An 18,585-nucleotide genomic window follows, 5' to 3' on the forward strand; every position below is an offset into this window, starting at 1 on the left:
GTGCATTAAAATGAATCTAATGCATGGCAATAATTACTGCATTTTTATGAAAACTATAGAGACAATAGTAGGAAACTTAGGATGTAAACCCGTGAAAGAGTCCATCATAAACTGATTAAGCTGAAAAAAAGGAAGTAGTATAAAAAGGAGGTAGAATAAAAAATGCCAAAATACACTCTGATGCACTTGTCCCATTTATTTTTCCAGTCGGTTAATTTCTCCTCTGCCTTTCCTTCATTTTCCTGAGTTGTTCTTCACTTTCGGCCCCTCTCCGTCTTCCAGTTTTCCCCTATGGCAGTGAATCAACTGTGTGACACCAGCTCTCACACCTGCTGCTGGGAGGGTGTAGGTAAGTCAGAACTGCCAGCTCACTTTCTGACCTGTACAGCTGGACTGACCACACCATCCTCCCTGATTATTGTAGGGCGGAACAAGTCACCAATCTGGGAGGTGCGAATGCATTTATTTATTTATTTATTTATTTATTTATTTATTTTTATTTATTTGAAACGGAGTTTCGCTGTTGTTGCCCAGGCCGAAGTACAATGGCACGATCTCAGCTTATTGCAACCTTGGCCTGGGTTCAAGTGATTCTCCTGCCTCAGCCCCCTGAGTATCTGGGATTACAGACACCCGCCACCACGCCCAGCTATTTTTTATATTTTTAATAGAGACGGGCTTTTGTCATGTTGGCCAGGTGCTCCTTTATTCTTATAATAAAATGGGAAACCCCCCCACTATGGGCTGGGCACTGGCATCAGGATCCAGGAGCATAGTTCCTGTGCTCAGGGATCACATAACCTTATGGGAACAGCAACCAGAGAAGAATTTCATGAGGATGAGCTCCATGTATTATCCTCACTTCAGGCCTCTTTCTTTTCCTTCTCTTGCTTTGCATGTGAATGCTCAAGGGCAATGCCAGATAAAAGGTGAAGTAAGCAAAGGATGTGTAGAGCATCTCAAACTTCTTTATCTCAACTTTACCTCCCTCTCCTGAGGGGCTCTGCTCTTTTCTCCACCCCATCCCCAGTTCTGTGGGGTTCAGCAAATGTTAACTGCACAGTCCCTGTGCAGGCACTCTACCAGGTGCTGAGAAATCAGATAATATCCATGCCATCACCAAAGCCACCCAAACTGCAAACTAGGAAATCCATTGGACTGCCACCTGCCACGGTCATCCTCATTCTAACTTTGAAAGATGCTTTGAGCCCAACGTCTAGAAATCTTGACTGGCTGCCCAGGGTTTAAATACTACTCCGCCTGTTATTCATTCTCTCTCTCTCTCTCATTTTTTTTAGAGACAGGGTCTTACTCTATGACCCAGTGGCACAATCATAGCTCAATCTAACCTTGAAATGCTAGCCTCGAGTGATCCTCCCTCATTAGCCTCCCAAAGTGCTGGGATTATACAGGCAAGTCACCATACTTGGCCTGTTTATATTTTATAAAATGTATGATTTTGTGAACCATCTAGCAAATACGCTGTACTGCCAAGTCTCAACAGATGGCTCAGCTGGTCCTTAATGAACAAAAGGCAACGAAATGAGAAACGGACTTATATTGTTTAGAGGAGAGACAAATGTCTGTAACTTTCTCTTGAACCAAACTTTAGACAGCATCTCTGTGCCCTCTTTTCGACTAGGCCTTGTCCTTGGGCCCTGTCTTTGACCTGCCTGGTACAATTGAAGCATACATCCTTCTAAGTCAGTGTAATGAGAATCCCAGAGCTCTTGGTATCCAGTCGCCCTCCATAGTTAATCAGGTACCTCATCCCGTCATTCACGCCTGATTGTCCTGCCAAGTCACCTTAGCGAGAGCCCCACTGCCTTTAATGTCCCCCCTTAGTCATTTTCCATCCACTGAACCCTCCGTCTGCTTGTTGGCTATAAGTACCCAGCATACTTTGCGGTTTTTGTGTTGAGCCCATCCTCTCTCTCTCATTTCAATAGTCCTGACATGTATCAAAATAGTCCTGAATAAATCTTCCTTACCGTTTTAACAACTATTGGAATATTTTTTCTTTCATAAACCCTGTGATTAGAGCAAGTCCTGTGCCCTCAGTTTTCTCATTCTTCAAACGAAACCCACTTGACCAGCCTGAGTCAACCCAATCTTGGCAAGATTTCCCTGGAATGAGAATTAAACTGGTATAACATGGAAGATTAAACTTTAAGGATTCATATCAAAGAAATAGAATTCTTTTGAGGTCTCATATCTCAATTTAGTTTTCTAAAAGCCTAATGTTATTATAGGCTCCTCTCTCTTATTGAGGCCTAGATAGAGCTAGGGATAGTTAAAGACATTTTATTAACTACTGTAAAAAAGCTGTAAGTGCAACCAAGTGATAAAAATATAGTTCTAACTTTTCTAGTGATTTTTATGAATTAGAAAATCTTCTAAATTTTCATTTGATCTTCCCAAAGAGTATGTGATACTAAAACTATTATTATCCTCAAGTTACATATGGATGGAAAAGTATGTGGAGTGACAACATAAAATTTCTGAAAAATAGGACATCTTAGGTAAAAGAGAAACAAAAACAGGAGAGAATAGCCTATATGTGAGAAAAAAAATAGAAATCAGTGTTGTCATTGTTAGGCAGGAAAACATGTTCAAGAAGTGATAATTAAGTTACATCAATGTTATAATATTGTCAAATAAGAAGGTATTTATTGTTTTGCTGCTAAGATTTGGGTTAGTTTATTATGCAGCAACAGATAATTACCACATTAACAAAATTGGTAGTGTATTAATAACAAGGATAGTACAGATTATGAGTGCAAGATGGAAGAGCTGACCATAAATGAGAAATTCATGGAGAAGTCAGAAAGTGACACAATGAGGTTTTTAAGATGAAGAGCTTCTAGATGTAGAGGGGACAAAGAAGCCCATAAATGAAAAAATAATAATTTGGACAATATAATATCACTGGGAATCAATGTTCTTGTTTACTTGACTTTCTTTTTTTGAGGAGATAACTACTATTTAATCTAAAACCAACAAGATATATATTTTACCTTGGTGTAAAAGTTATTGCAGTTTTTGTCATTCGAAGTAGTGGCCAAAACCACAGTAACTTTTGCACCAAGCAAAAGAAGACAAAAATAACAAGACAAATATAATGACACAACAAACATAAGAAAACCTCAACTATACACAAGACATTTCTCTACAAATCTTCAAAAGTGTCATGATCAAGATCTTCTCTGGGCCAGAGTGAGGTCTTTCTTGTGTCTGGGCCCTTCCAGATGTTTGAAAAATATTTCTTCTGCCTTTTCAGGCTTTGTCTCTATTGCTTTTTCCGCAGGTGCCGGAAGAGGGCTTGTTGGCATATGCTGATGGTCATCTGCACTCTTGGACTCTTCCGTATATGCTCCAGCAGAGAACACAGAGCTGCTCCCAGGGACTGAAGAATGTGCCCCTCACTCCTTATCATTTCTCCGAGACTCCTGAGGCCACCTTCCTCTGTGGTGGCTCCTCCTCATCTGAGGAATGGTACGAGAATTCTTCCACCAGAGTATATTTGCATTCCTGAACTCCCGTGGCCTCCTTCACATGCCCGGGGGCCTCCTTTGGAAGTTCCTTCCATGGATCCTCACTTTCCTGGACTCCCCAGGCCTTGTTAACATGCCAAGGGGCCTTCTTGGGAAGTTCCTTCCGTGGATCCTCTGTGGAAACTTTTTTGGGGGGACCTCCTAGTGACCTGCGAAGAAACTGGCTGGATTCTGGGGATGTCTCAATGGTCACCATTCTTTTTTTTTTTTTTTTTTTGCTGTCAAAATGGCCTATTTACAGTGAATCAATGGTGCTCTAAATGTGCTGGGAAATGGATATTGTATGGATAGAATAAAAACCCAAGTAGGAACACTGTCTAATAAATGTTTACACACCATCAAGTCTACAAACACTAAATATCATACATGATGGAATCTTTCTCATCTCATAATTTATCTCAATTTTTCCATTACTTTCTTTCATTTTCTCTTATAGCTTTACTCCCAGACAAGCCTCCCAAGCCATTGTTCCCCATGGAGCATCAGCCAAGTGTTATAGATGTCCAGCTGGGTAAGTCCCCTTCTGGGCATAATAGATCCTAAAGTTGCTGTCCGTTAACAGATGGGGAAAATTGCATGAACCAGGAAAGGTTTATCGCTACTGTTATTAAATGCAAATTAATTTGCGTTCTGCTCATTTATAACCCTGGAGTTCAGTGCAATAGCGGTTTAAGGAAATTAGTTTGTGTTGCATCAAAGAATGGTAATATTAATTAGTTACACTGGGTACTAAGTGTGCTGTATGACAGTTTTTTAACTCTATGAATGATAGATGGATGAGTGTCTTGCATGGGTGATTGGTACAGAAAACTTGTCATACATGCCAGCCAAAATTTTTGTTTGGACAGAATTAACTCCTGGAGACCAAGCACTTCTTTTGTGTGTGTGTGTGTGTGTGTGTGTGTGCGCGCTTAATAATGGCCGATCAATATTTCATTTAAACGTATGAGTAGGTGTGATGTGGTACTGACAAGAATGTATATTTTGTGTATTTAAAGTGGAGAGCTCTATAAATGTTTATTAAGTTTACTTGTTCCAGATCTGAGTTCAAGTCCTGGATATCCTTATTAATTTTCTGTCTTGTTGATCTATCTAATATTGATGTTGAAGTCTCCCACTATTATTGTGTGGGAGTCTAGGGAGTCGAAGTCTCCCACTATTATTGTGTGGGAGTCTAGGGAGTCTAAGTCTCTTTATAGGTCATATGTATCTGGGTGTTAGGATCGTTAACTCTTACTGTTGCATTGATCCTTTTACCACTATATCTTTGTTGCTTTAAAATCTATTTTATCAGATGCGAGAATTGCAACTTCTGCTTTTTATTTATTTATTTATTTTTACTCTCTGTTTGGTTGGTAGATGTTTCTCCATCCCTTTGCTAATGGCCACCATTCTTGACAGGTCCAGGTTGAAATCGCATTCCTGGACTCCCGTGGCCTCCTTCACATGTGATGAGGCATCCTCTCTTGATCTTTAGCTTGCGAAGCGATGATTTCGTGATTCAAGCCAGGCAACATACTCCTGAATTGCCGATTCTGAGGAGTGACAAGCCTTAACACGTTGCCATATTTGAGGACAGAACTCCTTCCAGTTGATTGGGCATTCTTCAGGTGGCAGACTGACAGTGCGAGGGTGACTAAATGGTATGGTGTGGTACATTCGCTGTGGCCGTTTTTGCTGCTGAAATCTTGGTTGCTGCTGAAATCTTGGAGGAATCTCTTCTGCCTCTTCGGGGCAACACTAGGGAAACCTCTGTGGAGAGAAAAGGAAGTGGGGTGCACACAGAGGGCACAGCTGGGGTGAGTAGCACAGCATCAGCACCAGAAAGTGGCCTGAACTGCTTTCCTCGTCCAGAAGAAGGCACCTCCAGAGGACTGAGGGAATTGAGGGCCTGGGCTGCTCTTTACTCTGCCTTTATTCTGGCTTCCTTCTCCCAGGTGGTGCCCCAGGACCCTGTTATTAGGGTTCCCTTAGTCCTCTTGTGGTCCATGAGTTAACTTTCACACTTGTGTACGTGCATACTTTAATTCTCTTCAACAGAGTCCGTAATTCTCAACCGATTCCCAAATGGGAATCTCCTGAGTACCTTTGTGATACCAGCTACTCAGGAGATTCACATAATCCTGGGAGGTCAAGGCTGAAGCAGGCCATGATTACTCCAGCCTGGGTGACACAGAGCAAGACCCATCCTTGCTGCGCGCGTCGCCCCCTTCGCCTCTATGCCGCCACTGACGCCAATGTCTCCTTCTCTGCGCCTCTGTCGCTTTCCTACTTGACTTTTAAACTTATCTTCCTGACCTCTAGACAAACATGGTTGCCTGGTTGTGCCGTTTATTTTCAGTTTATTCTGAAAGATTTATATTTGTCAAGATCTTATACATTGTGAAATGTACATTGTATCACCAAGGAAACTTACGTAAATAATTTGAATTTGTGCAGAAAGGACTAGAAAGCCTATTTAGTCTGTATACGAAGCCATTATCCCTGGGCAATAAAGTGAATATTCCTCCCACCTCAACACCTTTGTATGTTTAAACCCTAACCCCAACGGGATGGCATATGGAGATGGAGTTCTCTGACAGGTAATTAGAATATGAAGGTGGAACCTCCTCAGTTGGATTCATGCTCTTATAATGAAGCCAGGTAGCTAGTTAGCTCTCTTCCTGCCATGTGAAAAACCAATGAGAAGTAGGTAGTTTGCAGTCCAGAAAAGGGGCCTCACCAGTATTTAGCCATGCCAGCACGTTGATCTCATCCTTCTAGTCTCTAGAACTACAAATAAATTTCAAATAAATGAAATTCTTTTCATTTATTTCATTTAAGTTCAGAGGTACATGTGTAGGATATGCAGTTTGTTACATAGATAAACATGCATCGTGGGGGCTGTGGTACAGATTATTTCATCACTCCAGTATTAAGCCATATCTATTAGTTATTTTTTCTATTCCTCTCCCTCCTCCCACCCTCTGACCTCCAGTAAGCTCCAGTGAGCATTGCTCCCCTCTATGTGTTCATATGTTCTCAACATTTAGCTCCCGCTTATAGGTAGGGACATGTAGTATTTTATTTTCTCTTCCTGCATTAATTTGCTAAGGATAACAGCCTCCGGCTCCATCAATGTCCCTGAAAGAACATTTTTTATGGCCATATAGTATTCCATGGTATACATATATTTTATGTTATTTATCCAGTCTATCACTGATGGGCATTTGGGTTGATTCCATGTCTTTTCCTATTGTGAATAGCAGTACAATGAACGTACACGGGCATGCGTCTTTATGATAGAAAATTTACATATTGCTTTGGGTATATACCCAGTAATGAGATTGCTGGGTCAAATGGTATTTCTGTTTCTAGGTCTTGGGGGAATTACCACACTGTCTTCAACATTGGTTGAACTAATTTACACTCCCACCAACAGTGTATATCTGCTCTTTTTTCTCCACAACCTCACCAGCATCTATTATTTTTTACTTTTTAATAATAATCATTGTGACTCATGTGAGCTGTTATCTCATTGTGGTTTTGGTTTGCATTTCTCTAATGATCAGTGGTGCTGAACTTTTTTCATATGATTTTTGGCCACATATATGTCTTCTTTTCAGAAGTGTCTGTTCATGTCCTTTGTCCACTTTTTAATGAGGCTGTCTTTTTCTTGCAAATTTGTTTTTCTTGCAAATTTGTTTAAGTTCCTTATGGATGATCGATATTAGACCTTTTTCAAATGCATGGATTGCAAAAATTTTCTGCCATTTTTTAAGTTATATGTTTACTCTGTTGATGGGTTGTTTTTCTTTTTTTGCTGTGCAGATGCTCTTTAGTTTAATTAGATCCCATTTGTCAATTTTTGCTTTCATTGCAATTTCTTTTGGCATTTTTGTCATGAAATCTTTGCCTATATACTGAATGGTATTGTATAGGTTTTCCTCTAGGGTTTTTAAAGTTTTGGGTTTTACATTTAAGTCTTTAATCCGTGATGAGTTGGTTTTGTATATGGTTTAAGAAATGGGTCCAGTTTCAATTTTCTGCGTATGGCTAGCCATTTCTCCCAGCATCATTTATTAAATAGGGAATCCCTTCCCTATTGCTTGTTTTTGTCAAGTTTGTCAAAGATCAGATGATTATAAGTGTGCAGTCTTATTTCTGGGTTCTCTATCCTGTTCCTTTTGTCTATTTGTCTGTTCTTTTATCAGTACCATAAAGTTTTGGTTACTGTAGCCCTATAGTATAGTTTGAAGTAGGGTAGCATGATGCCTCCAGCTGTGTTCTTTTTCCTTAGGATTTCCTTTGCTATATGGGCTCTTTTTTGGTTCCATATAAATTTTAAAACAGGTTTTAGTACTTCTGTGAAGAAAGTTTTAATGAGAGTAACACTGAATCTATACATTGCTTTGAGCAGTATGGCCATTTTCACAATATTAATTCTCTATATCCATGAGCATGGAATGGATTTCCCTTCATTTTTGTCATCTCTAATTTCTTTGAGCAGAGACTTGTAGTTCTTCCTATAGAGATCCTTCACTTTCCTTGTTAGCTGTATTTCTAGGTATTTTGTTCTTTTGGTGGCAATTGAGAGTGGGAGTTCATTGATGATTTGGCTCTCAGCTTGCCTGTTGTTGGTGTATAGGAATGCTAGTGATTTCTGCACATTGATTTCATATCCTGAGACTGCTAAAGTTGATTATCAGCTTAAGAAGCATTTGGGCTGAGATGATGGGGTTTTCTAAATATAGGTAGGATCATGTCATCTGCAGACAGAGATAGTTTGACTTCTTCTTTTCCTATTTGAATACGCTCTATTTCTTTCTCTTGCCTGATTGCCCTGGCAAAAACTTTTAATACTATGTTGAATAGGAGTAGTGAAACAGGGCATCCTTCTTTTGTTTATAAATCACCTACTCTATGGGATTTTGTTATGGCAGTACAAAGACATCTTCAAAATAGAATCATCCTACCAATAAAACCAAAGTTTCTTCTGTCCTACTTTAGACTTACTCATATGCATCAATTGATTTTTATAAGTTCTGCTCTTAATCCTACGATATGCAGGCACCATGATTCTCCATATACAACCTAGGGGCCTTGCATTGTATAAGCACTGTATATGTCAATGAGTTCTCCAATTTCTTAATTTAGAATTTTATTACTCAAATGTTTGAGTTCTCTTAATTTCTTAATCTAGTTTTTTCTTCTCATTTCATCCTCAAAAAGGTTAATGTAATTTCCACTCATAAATATCAAATACAAACTTTTTTTAAAATCGAAGTTTCCTGAAGGTTGGCCAGGACTGTGTCTGTTACCTAATGTACAGCATGGATGGTGATGGATGATATCAAATCATTACATGTATACCTTGAATATATACTGTCTTTGCCATTTAAATATTTTAAATAATAATAAAAACATGAAATTGAGATGTATTACATATTACTTTTATTATGATTTTTAAAAGGAAAAGAAAATGCCAGTGCCTGCCATCATTCCAAATGCAGTAAAGGTACAGAATTTATATTTTTAAAACTGTAGGAAGAAAGTCAAGTTTATGGTAAACGTTTATAAAAAGGAAGCTTTTTTTTCATACCCTTGTGATCGCTATGTTTAGACAAAGGGGGATGAGAATTAAAAAGTCACATGCACACTCTCACTGGAATTAGAAAGTTAACTTTCTCTCATTTGAGCAATACCTACGTGTTTTGTATCTTCCTTTTTCTCCATCCCCTACACAGAGCATCCGTGCAAACTTAACAAGGTTCTCCAGGGATTGGGACCTCATATTTGTTAATGTCTTGAGACATGGAAATGTGTTAACCTGCTTTGAACTCCCTATAACACACAAAGACTTATACTTATTTCAGCATAATATTGTCTCAGCCTCTGACCTTTTTCTAGGAAGGAAACAGTGAAAGCATTTCAGTTGCCAGGCAGAAGCAAATGGAGCCCAGGCATCTCCACCTCCAATGAGAGCCCAGGAAGGCTCCTTTTCCATGTAGTTTCTGTAGAGATTAGTGAAATCACAACATCAAGACAATTTGGAATCATAAAATATGGTGAATATGGCTGATTAAAAATAAATCTTCGTGGCTTCTTTTGGTTTCTTCTCTTGAAGACTTAAGTTTTTATTATTTTGGAAAATGTCTTTTATCAGCACTCAGGAAAGACTACAAAATCTCTTAATGGCAATTTCTTTTCACTTGGACAAATTCTTCTGAGTTTTTCTTCCTTTATTAAGGTGAGACTACTTATTATTAATATTTTTATAGTTTCTGAGAAAGGAATGCTTAGATAGGTGACTGAATAAAAATATATGTGATATTGCTATTTCCAGAAATTTGCCTACCTTTATTTGTGACTAAGTGCCTGTAAGTATTCAAGAATGATGTTACAGAAGAGGAAACCGATGTTATACTTATTTTGCTGTGGTCCTCAGTGTTAAGCTGATTGGTTTGAGTTTCTGATAATCAAGGAAACCTATGGGTTAATAGTACAAATCAAAACCATCTTCTCTGCTTTGAATTCTGTCCCTATCACTAACTGGTGATACATCCTTGGGAACTGAGTATTCTCTTTGTATCACACTTTTTTTATTGCAGAGTGGGGATAAAAGTAGAACCCGTTTCATATGCTGATTGTGTAAATTGAAAGAAGTAATCCAAAAGGCATTTGTAACAGTAACAGAACACAGCAAATTTGCAACAACTCTTGTTGTTATAAATCACCAGCACTCTTGATATTATATTTTAGATTAAATGATTCCCAAGACTTCATTTACCTTGTTCTACTCTCATGAGTTATCAGGCTATAACTTTTTCATAAAGTCACATAATTTAGAGGGACCCAGAGGGCATACATGGTGGGGTTTGAGTGTACGCTCATGCAAAATCTGGTGAAAATAAACACATATCTGAGGGGAGAGGACGATGCGCAGTTAAAAGAAGTTCTTAGACAATATTTAGAACAACATTGGTAGTTTATTATTTGAGGTAGAAAGTATATGTTTCAGCCTCAGATGTGCTTCTTTAAAACTGTGAAGCCATGAAAAGGGCTGGGCATGGTAGCTCACACCTGTAATCTCGGCACTTTGGGAGCCCAAGGTGGGCAGATCACTTGAGGTCCGGAATTCGTGACCAGCCTGGCCAACATGGTGAAGTCCATCTCTACTAAAAATACAAAAAAATTGGCTGGGTGTGGTGGCGGGAGCCTGTAATCCCAGCTACTTGGGAGGCTGAGGCAGGAGAATCACTTAAACCTGGGAAGCAGAGGTTGCAGTGAGCCAAGATTGTGCCGCTGCACTCCAGCTTGGGTGACAGAGTGAGATTCCATCTTAAAAAAAAATGTGAAACAATGAAGATTAAAAGTCAGTGACTACACTCACTCACTTCTTATATAAATTGCATATTATGTTCACCTGTTTTGTGGAGATTAGATCAGAAATGAGCCTAAATTAATAGGCCCCTTCCTTTTTCTCCAAATTCCAAAGCATATGTAACATATCCCTATAAGTAAGCAAATGTGTGCATATTCAAATGAACGTCTCATCTCTGCAGTGGAGGCACGGGGATGGCAAGCCTGTGGAGAGGCAGCTCACAGGATCTGAGTTCATATGCATTGCTGCCACTTACTCATCTCATGACTTTGACAAACTCACTAAAGTTTGTCAAAGACTTCCTGTAGGACTTCTTTAAATGGCTATTTAGTATTTTACTGTCATCATTAGCACATTCTGGAGGATTCTATCATGAACATGACTTTGACAAACACAGTAAAGACGCTGACTTCCTGTAAGACTTCTTTAAATGGCTATTTCATATTTACTGTTATTGTAATATTAGCGCATTCTGGAGGATTCTATCATGAACTCTCATAATATGAATAAAGAAAGATGTTAAAATAAAAGTCAATGACTCATTAAAATTTTGCACTGTACATGTTAGCTCTTTATGTTGTATGAGAGCAACATAAAATAATGTATTCTTTATTTGCATGTATGTGAGTCTGTGTGTGTGCACATTTGTAAACACAATGTGTAAATGTATTTATTGGTCACTTTCAGAATTTGAATAGGAACTTTTAAATTACAATATGTAAAAGCATTTTCCAATCTTCATTATGAATGTAAAGAAGGCTTGCAAAAAAGAGGTAATTCAGTCCAAGGAATTACTGAATAAATCTTCTGAAAGGCATTTGGTAATGTTAAAGAATTAGTGTGTGTTTGTGACTTCATCATGATTCTATGTCCTCAAAGTACATTTCTTCTTCTGTGCACATCAGCGGTTTAATGCTGACCCCCAGGATAACTCAGGAGAATGCCAGCACCGTTGCAGAGCTGGTCCTTCTCGGATTTTCCAGTCACCCACAGGCTGAGATCCCCCTCTTCTTCCTCTTCTGTCTAGTTTACCTGGTGAATCTCTCTGGAAACACAGCAGTTATCATTTTGGTAATAATTGATTCCTGTCTCCAAACACCCATGTATTTTTTCCTCTGTCACTTGGCCTTTGTCAACATATTTTACACTACAGTTGTGGTCCCCAAGATGCTCTTCAACCTCCTCACCTCCAGGAAAGTCATCTCTTACAAATTCTGCCTTGTCCAGACCTACATCTCCCTGTTCATGGGAGCAGCTGAGTGCATGATTTTGGCAGTCATGGCTCTAGACCGTTACGTGGCCATTTGTTACCCTCTGCGGTACCTGCTCATCATGAACCAGTCTGCCTGTGTGCAGCTGGCTGTGGGGGCCTGGATCATTAGCTTCCTTGCCTCCGTGGTGCCTCTCTACATGACCATAGCTCCCTTCTGTGGTCCTTACGTCATTGATCATATATTTTGTGAAGTACCTGTTCTTCTTCATATGGTCTGTGGTGATACATCCCTGCAGGAGACCATGATGGTGACAGGCGCATCTGGTACCCTCTTACTGCCTTTCCTTCTCATTATCCTCTCCTACCTAAACATCCTGGTTGCCGTGATGAAGATGAACTCAGCTGAGGACAGGAAAAAAGCTTCCTCCACCTGCACCTCTCACTTGACTGTGGTGGTCATTTATTATGGGACAGGAATGTTCATGTACATGAGACCCAAGTCTCTATACTCAGCTGAGGGTGATAAACTGATTTCCTTGTTCTATGCCATCATCAATCCTGCTCTAAATCCTCTGATTTACAGCCTGAGAAACAAGGAGGTAAAAAGAGCCATGAGGAGAGTCCGGAAGAGATGGGTCGTGTCCCAAAGTCAGAAAACACCATCCTAAGATGCCGGTGGTTAGAATTTACTCTTCCGCATGCTCTCTTTAAGGGCAGTGACATATGTATGGCAGATATTTAACTTAATTAGCTATAAATGCCTGTAGCTCTGTCAAAATCACTACAAATATATTAGGTCATTCTTCTATGACAGCACTCTACTGTGACTGTGCCCTTCCTGACTTTTATTGGATTACACCCCAGGTATTGAAATTTTCTACACATCAGAAATTCTAACAACAAGCAAGTTTCATTTCTTGATAAAAAAGTGAAATTGACATTTCCTGGCAGGTTTTCTGACATCGTAACTTCTCACAACCTCCACATTTCATTATTTCTTACCCCTCTACTATACGGGTTATTATTTTTTCTTTACTAACCATATGTCATAGCATCCTCTTTAGTTACCTATACTCACTCAGTATATGTCTACTTGGAAACACTTGTTTCACTAATGGCAGAGATTCTTTCTATAGCTTAGTAAATACAATCAAATTCCACAAATAATTTAGAGGAAAAGGCTTTATGACTCTCAAATTCTGGATGTTATATGGATACTATGGAACATGAATTAGCTTTCCATCTCTAAGCTGGTAAATCCTTATGCTTTTTGTCAAATACAGTGTTTCCAGAATGCTACTGTACTCCATTCAGTCTGGGCATTTGTTCAACCAATGTTGATGAATTCCTCAGGCATGTTATTGGTATATGTATTGCAACCCTCCACTCAATTGTAACCTTCTTCATTAAATCTTTCTCTGAAAAACCAACCCTTTTTACCTTATTGTGAATTCTCCTTTCTTTGAGGTAGGACTTTAAACTGTAGCCTATCTCATGGCATGTTTTACTTCACACGGGTTTTTGACAACCGTGAAATATACTGGGACCATGCATGGAATAGTGACTCATTCTAGAATCCTCACAGTTTAACAGTGGAGAAAGTGTGCTTGCTGACTTCTACCTGCAGTGCAGGTAAATAAAAGCCCAGAAAAATGCAGGGCCATCAAGAAAGCCCTCTTCTTAAAGAAAGAATGAGAAAAAAAAAACCCAGGTATACATGTCAAAAGAGAAAATTCAAATGGTGGTACAGAGTGGGAAAAAATACCAACAATTGAGTGAAAATGGTTCAGTGGGTCTTGGCTGAACTTCACAGTCTTCTCAAGGTTTTGCATTTTTCTTTTTACTCTTCATAAGTGGAGGAGGGTCTTAGTACTTTTCTTTAGCCTTCCCTGATGCCAAGTTTCTCATGCACGCTTTTTACATTGAATTGGATCATTGAATTGGATTATTTTCTGCCTAATTTAATTATTCATAATTTTTCTCTATTTTTAAGTGATAGGTATCATCACTTCATATAATATGTACTTGCTATTGCTCAAAATTGTATGTGTTTCATTTTTTATCAATACTGAGAATATGGTGATTTTTTAATAAAGTACATAGTTCAGAGTTAGAGCCCTGATACCACATAGGAAATTCACCTAAACTTCATTTACTGAATATGTAATTTATTTTAAAAAAGGAAAACAATTAACATACTGTTATCAGCAAGGTTACGAGGAAGATTTTCTTTGCAAAAATTTGTAATATGTCTTTAGAAAATCAAATTCTAGTTCTCAAGACACTGAATTTTTAAGGCATTTATTCTGTATTTTTAAACCAATATACTATTTTTTTAATCATCTGCAGTATCACTATCAGTTTTCCTTACTCTGTGAGTACTGAAGTGTGCTTGTCTCCATGTAGTCATATTGAGTTTGTTGTTTTGCAATGCACTGCTTAACTGGTAGTTTTAGACTGATGACATTATCTCTTTCTAGTGCATAATCTGACTTCATGGGACATAGGCAAGCAGCTAAACAGCTGCAGATCTGGGAGTGAGCTACACCTCTATGGCCCATCTCTTCCACTTTGAGAAACCTTCTGGGAATTCATTACTAGAGCTCTAACTTTTAACAGGCAAGTTCTCCTCTGGGAGCAAATACTGATAACCGGATGAGGTTTGAGTGGAGTGCAAGATTTGGTTCCTGTGAGGCTCAATGTATAACTCCTCAAAAACTATGTGTAAGGATTTAGAAGAACACCAGGAGTCCTTTTCTATAAACAATTCAGAGACTTTTTATAGTTCCCACAACAACATAACATGCACACATGCTCACTCATATGTGCATACACATGCACACATGTGTTGTTTTCTGCTCAGAATACATTTCACCACCTCTGCTCTATTTTTATGCTGCTTTCCTTCTCCAGAATTCTTCTTTCCCAGGACACTCACAAGCTAACTTTCCATCATGCTTCTAAATTGCCATGTTGTCTCGCTTCTAAATATGATTTTCTCCAATTTCTATTTATTAGTATTCCCTCCTGTATCTTGTGTCCCACAGTTCTTTGAGTCTCTTTTGTAGATTACATTTTTTTCGTTCTTTCATGGTAAATACATTAAGCAATCCTGAATAGTAAGAGTCATCTCTATGCCATCATCATATTTAACTTACATATAAACTAATAAACATGAAAATGTGATCAGGCACATGAAATATACATTTATAATGTAAGATCACAAAAAAGAATAAAATTTTAATGGTTAATTAGTAATGCTAAAAATAACTATGTATACAAATAGAACTACTGATATAATTTTCATAAAAACAAAGTTTATATTTTCAAGTGATAAGGAAATCTTTCTCAAGGTTATATTTCATGCATCTTGGTTGCTTTTTCAAATTAATCATTTAAAGCAATTCATTACTTTCAAATAGTGTGAGGCTTGTGTGGGAATTTTGTAGGAAGTGATTCTTGGAATCATCACAGTAATTATTGAATGAAGGAGATTGCGCACAGCACAGTGAAATTTTAAACATGGTCCCTGCCATTAAAGATAGTATATTTTGTTTGGACAAGTAAAAGTAAAACATGTGGAAAGTGAAATAAACATGACAGTCCAACTTGGTGGTTACATTATTGAGGTTCCAGCCTTGAGGCTATAAAGATGGAGTGAGTTTGTGTGAAGTAAGAGAGCCAGGGAACTCCCTTGGAAGAGAATTGTGTTAAATTTTACTTTGTAGAAGAAGAAAAGATAGAAGAAGTCATGAAGACAATTATCTTCCAGTAGAGATGTAATTATACTAATTATATATTTTCAGAATTCATGTTTTCTTAAATGGCTGCTAAAATTTAGAATGATTTTCATTTTCATGAAGGAAATTGATTAGGATGGAGGGAGCCACTGTTGCTTGACTCTACCTCAAAGAAAGTATAAAAAAGTCAAAATGCCCCAGAGCATCTTTTCCTGCTACAAGTTCTGTGCACTTGATGTACAGTATGTGACTGCCCTCAAATATCACTCACTGGCAGACAATTGTAAGCTCCTAATATTTGTTTACAATATTGTTTTCAGGTCAAGCTATCATTGAATTCCTTATCCACATATCTTTTGATACTTTGCCATCTCCCAAATCCTGAAGTCTTTATGGGTGAGATCTTCATTAGTCTCTGATCCAGAGTATGAATGTTTCACTTAATAACACTCTCCATTACAAAGTATGAGTCTCATACTTATTACAAAGTATGAATGTTTCACTTATAACACTCTCCATTACAAAGTATGAGTCTCATACTTATTACAAAATATGAATGTTTCACTTACAACACTCTGCATTACAAAATATGAGTCTCAGAGGTTTTGCTACTCTATAAAAATGTGACAATACTAAATTTCAGATTCCCTGTTTTTAAGTACTCATTCATCTGCTCCTTTATTCATTCATCTGAACATTTACCAAATATTTTCAACCACATACTATATACTGATAAGCTAGGTGATAAAATACATAAAATAAATAAGGTGTTTCTTCCTAATAATTTCACTGATTAAGTATTGGAGAGGCATAAAAACAAGTAGAAAATAGGTTATTTGGGGAGATGTTTAAAATGTGTATGCATAACTACCAAAGGAATAAAAAAGAGTTGAAAGGAATTAGACTTTCAATCTATTTTATTAGTTAACAAAAAGTATAGAAAAGGAGAAACTGAGGAACAAAAGAAATCAGGACAAATGCAAAAAAATGTACATTTAAAGCCTACTAAATCAAGAATTGTATTAAGTATGAATAGACTGAATAGCATCAAACAAAGGCAGTGATAGTCAAGCTGGATTTTTTAAAACAGAGACCTAATTTATTCTATATTCAAAGGATTCATTAACAACATACAGGTAAAAAGTAAAAAATTACGGAAAAATATATACAATGCACATAGAAAGCGGAAGGCTGATGGGCTAGCCAATGTTTTGACCAAATATATTTCAAGACTAAGTTTATTACAAAAAATAATCTAGATAATTACATAACTAGAAACTAGATATTCACAAGGAAAGCACAACATTTCAAATTATGTACATATGTAGCAGCATCAAACTTCATGAAGACAGGGGTACTAAAACCACAAGGAAGATGAATGGATCCACATGAAAGAGATTTTCACATCCTCTCTTTCAGTAATTATCAGTAAAAATATCAACAATAGGAGTTTTAGACACTAGCAATCAAGTTGGCCTAACTGAACATGAAAACTATGCACTATCGTCACAATATATGCTTTTTAAAAGTAAAAATAGGAAATTCACGAAGAAAGATCACAGGCTTACTCATAAAATGTTTCAATATATTTTGAAAGACTGAACTCATCCAGGGCATTTTCTGTGACCCCAATGAAATTAAATTAAAAATCAATATTTTAATTTATAAAAATTAGAATTTGGGTATAAAAATCCCCAAATATTTGGGAAGTTGACAATACACTTCTAAATTGACCTTGGGACTAGGAACAAATACACAGGAGAATTACACAATGCATTGAATATATTTTATTGTTGATAAAAATACAACACATAATTTGTGGGAGCATCTAAAGCACTCCGTAGAGGTGAAATTGCAGATTAAAATGTTTGCATTAGGGAAAAAAGACTTAAAATCAGTTATGCATATTTCTGCCTAAGAAAACTAGAAAAGAAATGCATGCCAAAGCAAAAGTCATTTTAAAAGAGAACAATAAGAAAGAGCAGAAATCAAAATGAAATGGAAAATGTGCACAGTATAGAGGAATTGAATGAAGCTGAAATTTGCTTCTTTGAAAAAATTAAAATGTATGCCTCTAGCAAGGCTATATAGAAAAAAAGACAATTTCCAATAAAAAGAATAAAGTAGAAATATCACTGTAGATTCTACATATAGTAAGGGTAAGATAAGTCAGAAATAATTTGGGTCCAAATACAAATTAAATTGTAACCGAGTATCCTCAAACAGTGGCTAAAAATAATAGCTATTATTAATTCTGCACATCCATTGACTGCAGCCATGAGGTACTCTCCCCCAGCATCTCTCATGCAGCTACAGTTAGACCTTGGCTGAGCCATCGCATTCACAAGTTCAGCATCTAGGCTGGGAAGACTCACTTCATGCTATGTTTCCATGTGCTGAACTCAGGGTGGTTGAACATGCTTGTTTGTTTCCTAAGGATAAAATGCATGGATTTTAATTGTACATTTTGACAGGTTTTGAAAAATAAATGCTGTGTGACCAGAACCCCAGTTGAAACATTAAACCTTTCAGTCCTCTAGAAAGTTCACTCACACTTCACTTCTAGTTAATCTTCACTATCTGTAGGCAACTGATATTTTTTCCTACCACCATAGATGATTTTTGCATATTTTTGGACTTCACAAAATTGCATATATATATATATATATATATATATATAATGTAAACTGCTCTGTTTGGCTGACTTCTTCTTTT

The 18,585-nt window shown here is 37.5% G+C and overlaps 1 protein-coding gene across 7 annotated transcripts in view; it reads left to right on the top strand.

Annotated features, from left to right (window-relative positions):
* Window positions 1-3,431: 3,431 nt before the first annotated feature.
* LOC100387335 (olfactory receptor 2B11) overlaps window positions 3,432-18,585 on the top strand; it is a 103,129-nt gene continuing 87,975 nt past the window's right edge. For 3 of the 7 annotated variants that reach the window (XM_078357074.1, XM_078357076.1, XM_078357073.1), the window contains exons 1-2: window positions 3,439-3,495; window positions 3,991-4,065. Coding sequence is in view for 1 of the 7 variants with exons in the window: in XM_054248350.2 (XP_054104325.2) it covers window positions 11,785-12,798 (1,014 nt within the window). In the remaining 6 variants the exon portion in view is untranslated. Of the gene's footprint in view, window positions 3,496-3,990; window positions 4,066-9,006; window positions 13,570-18,585 lie in introns of those variants that run through there. The other 4 variants (XM_078357072.1, XM_078357071.1, XM_054248350.2 and 1 more) reach the window with 3 other exon arrangements.

The sequence above is a fragment of the Callithrix jacchus genome, chromosome 19, assembly GCF_049354715.1.
Source record: "Callithrix jacchus isolate 240 chromosome 19, calJac240_pri, whole genome shotgun sequence".
Taxonomy (NCBI): domain Eukaryota; kingdom Metazoa; phylum Chordata; class Mammalia; order Primates; family Cebidae; genus Callithrix; species Callithrix jacchus.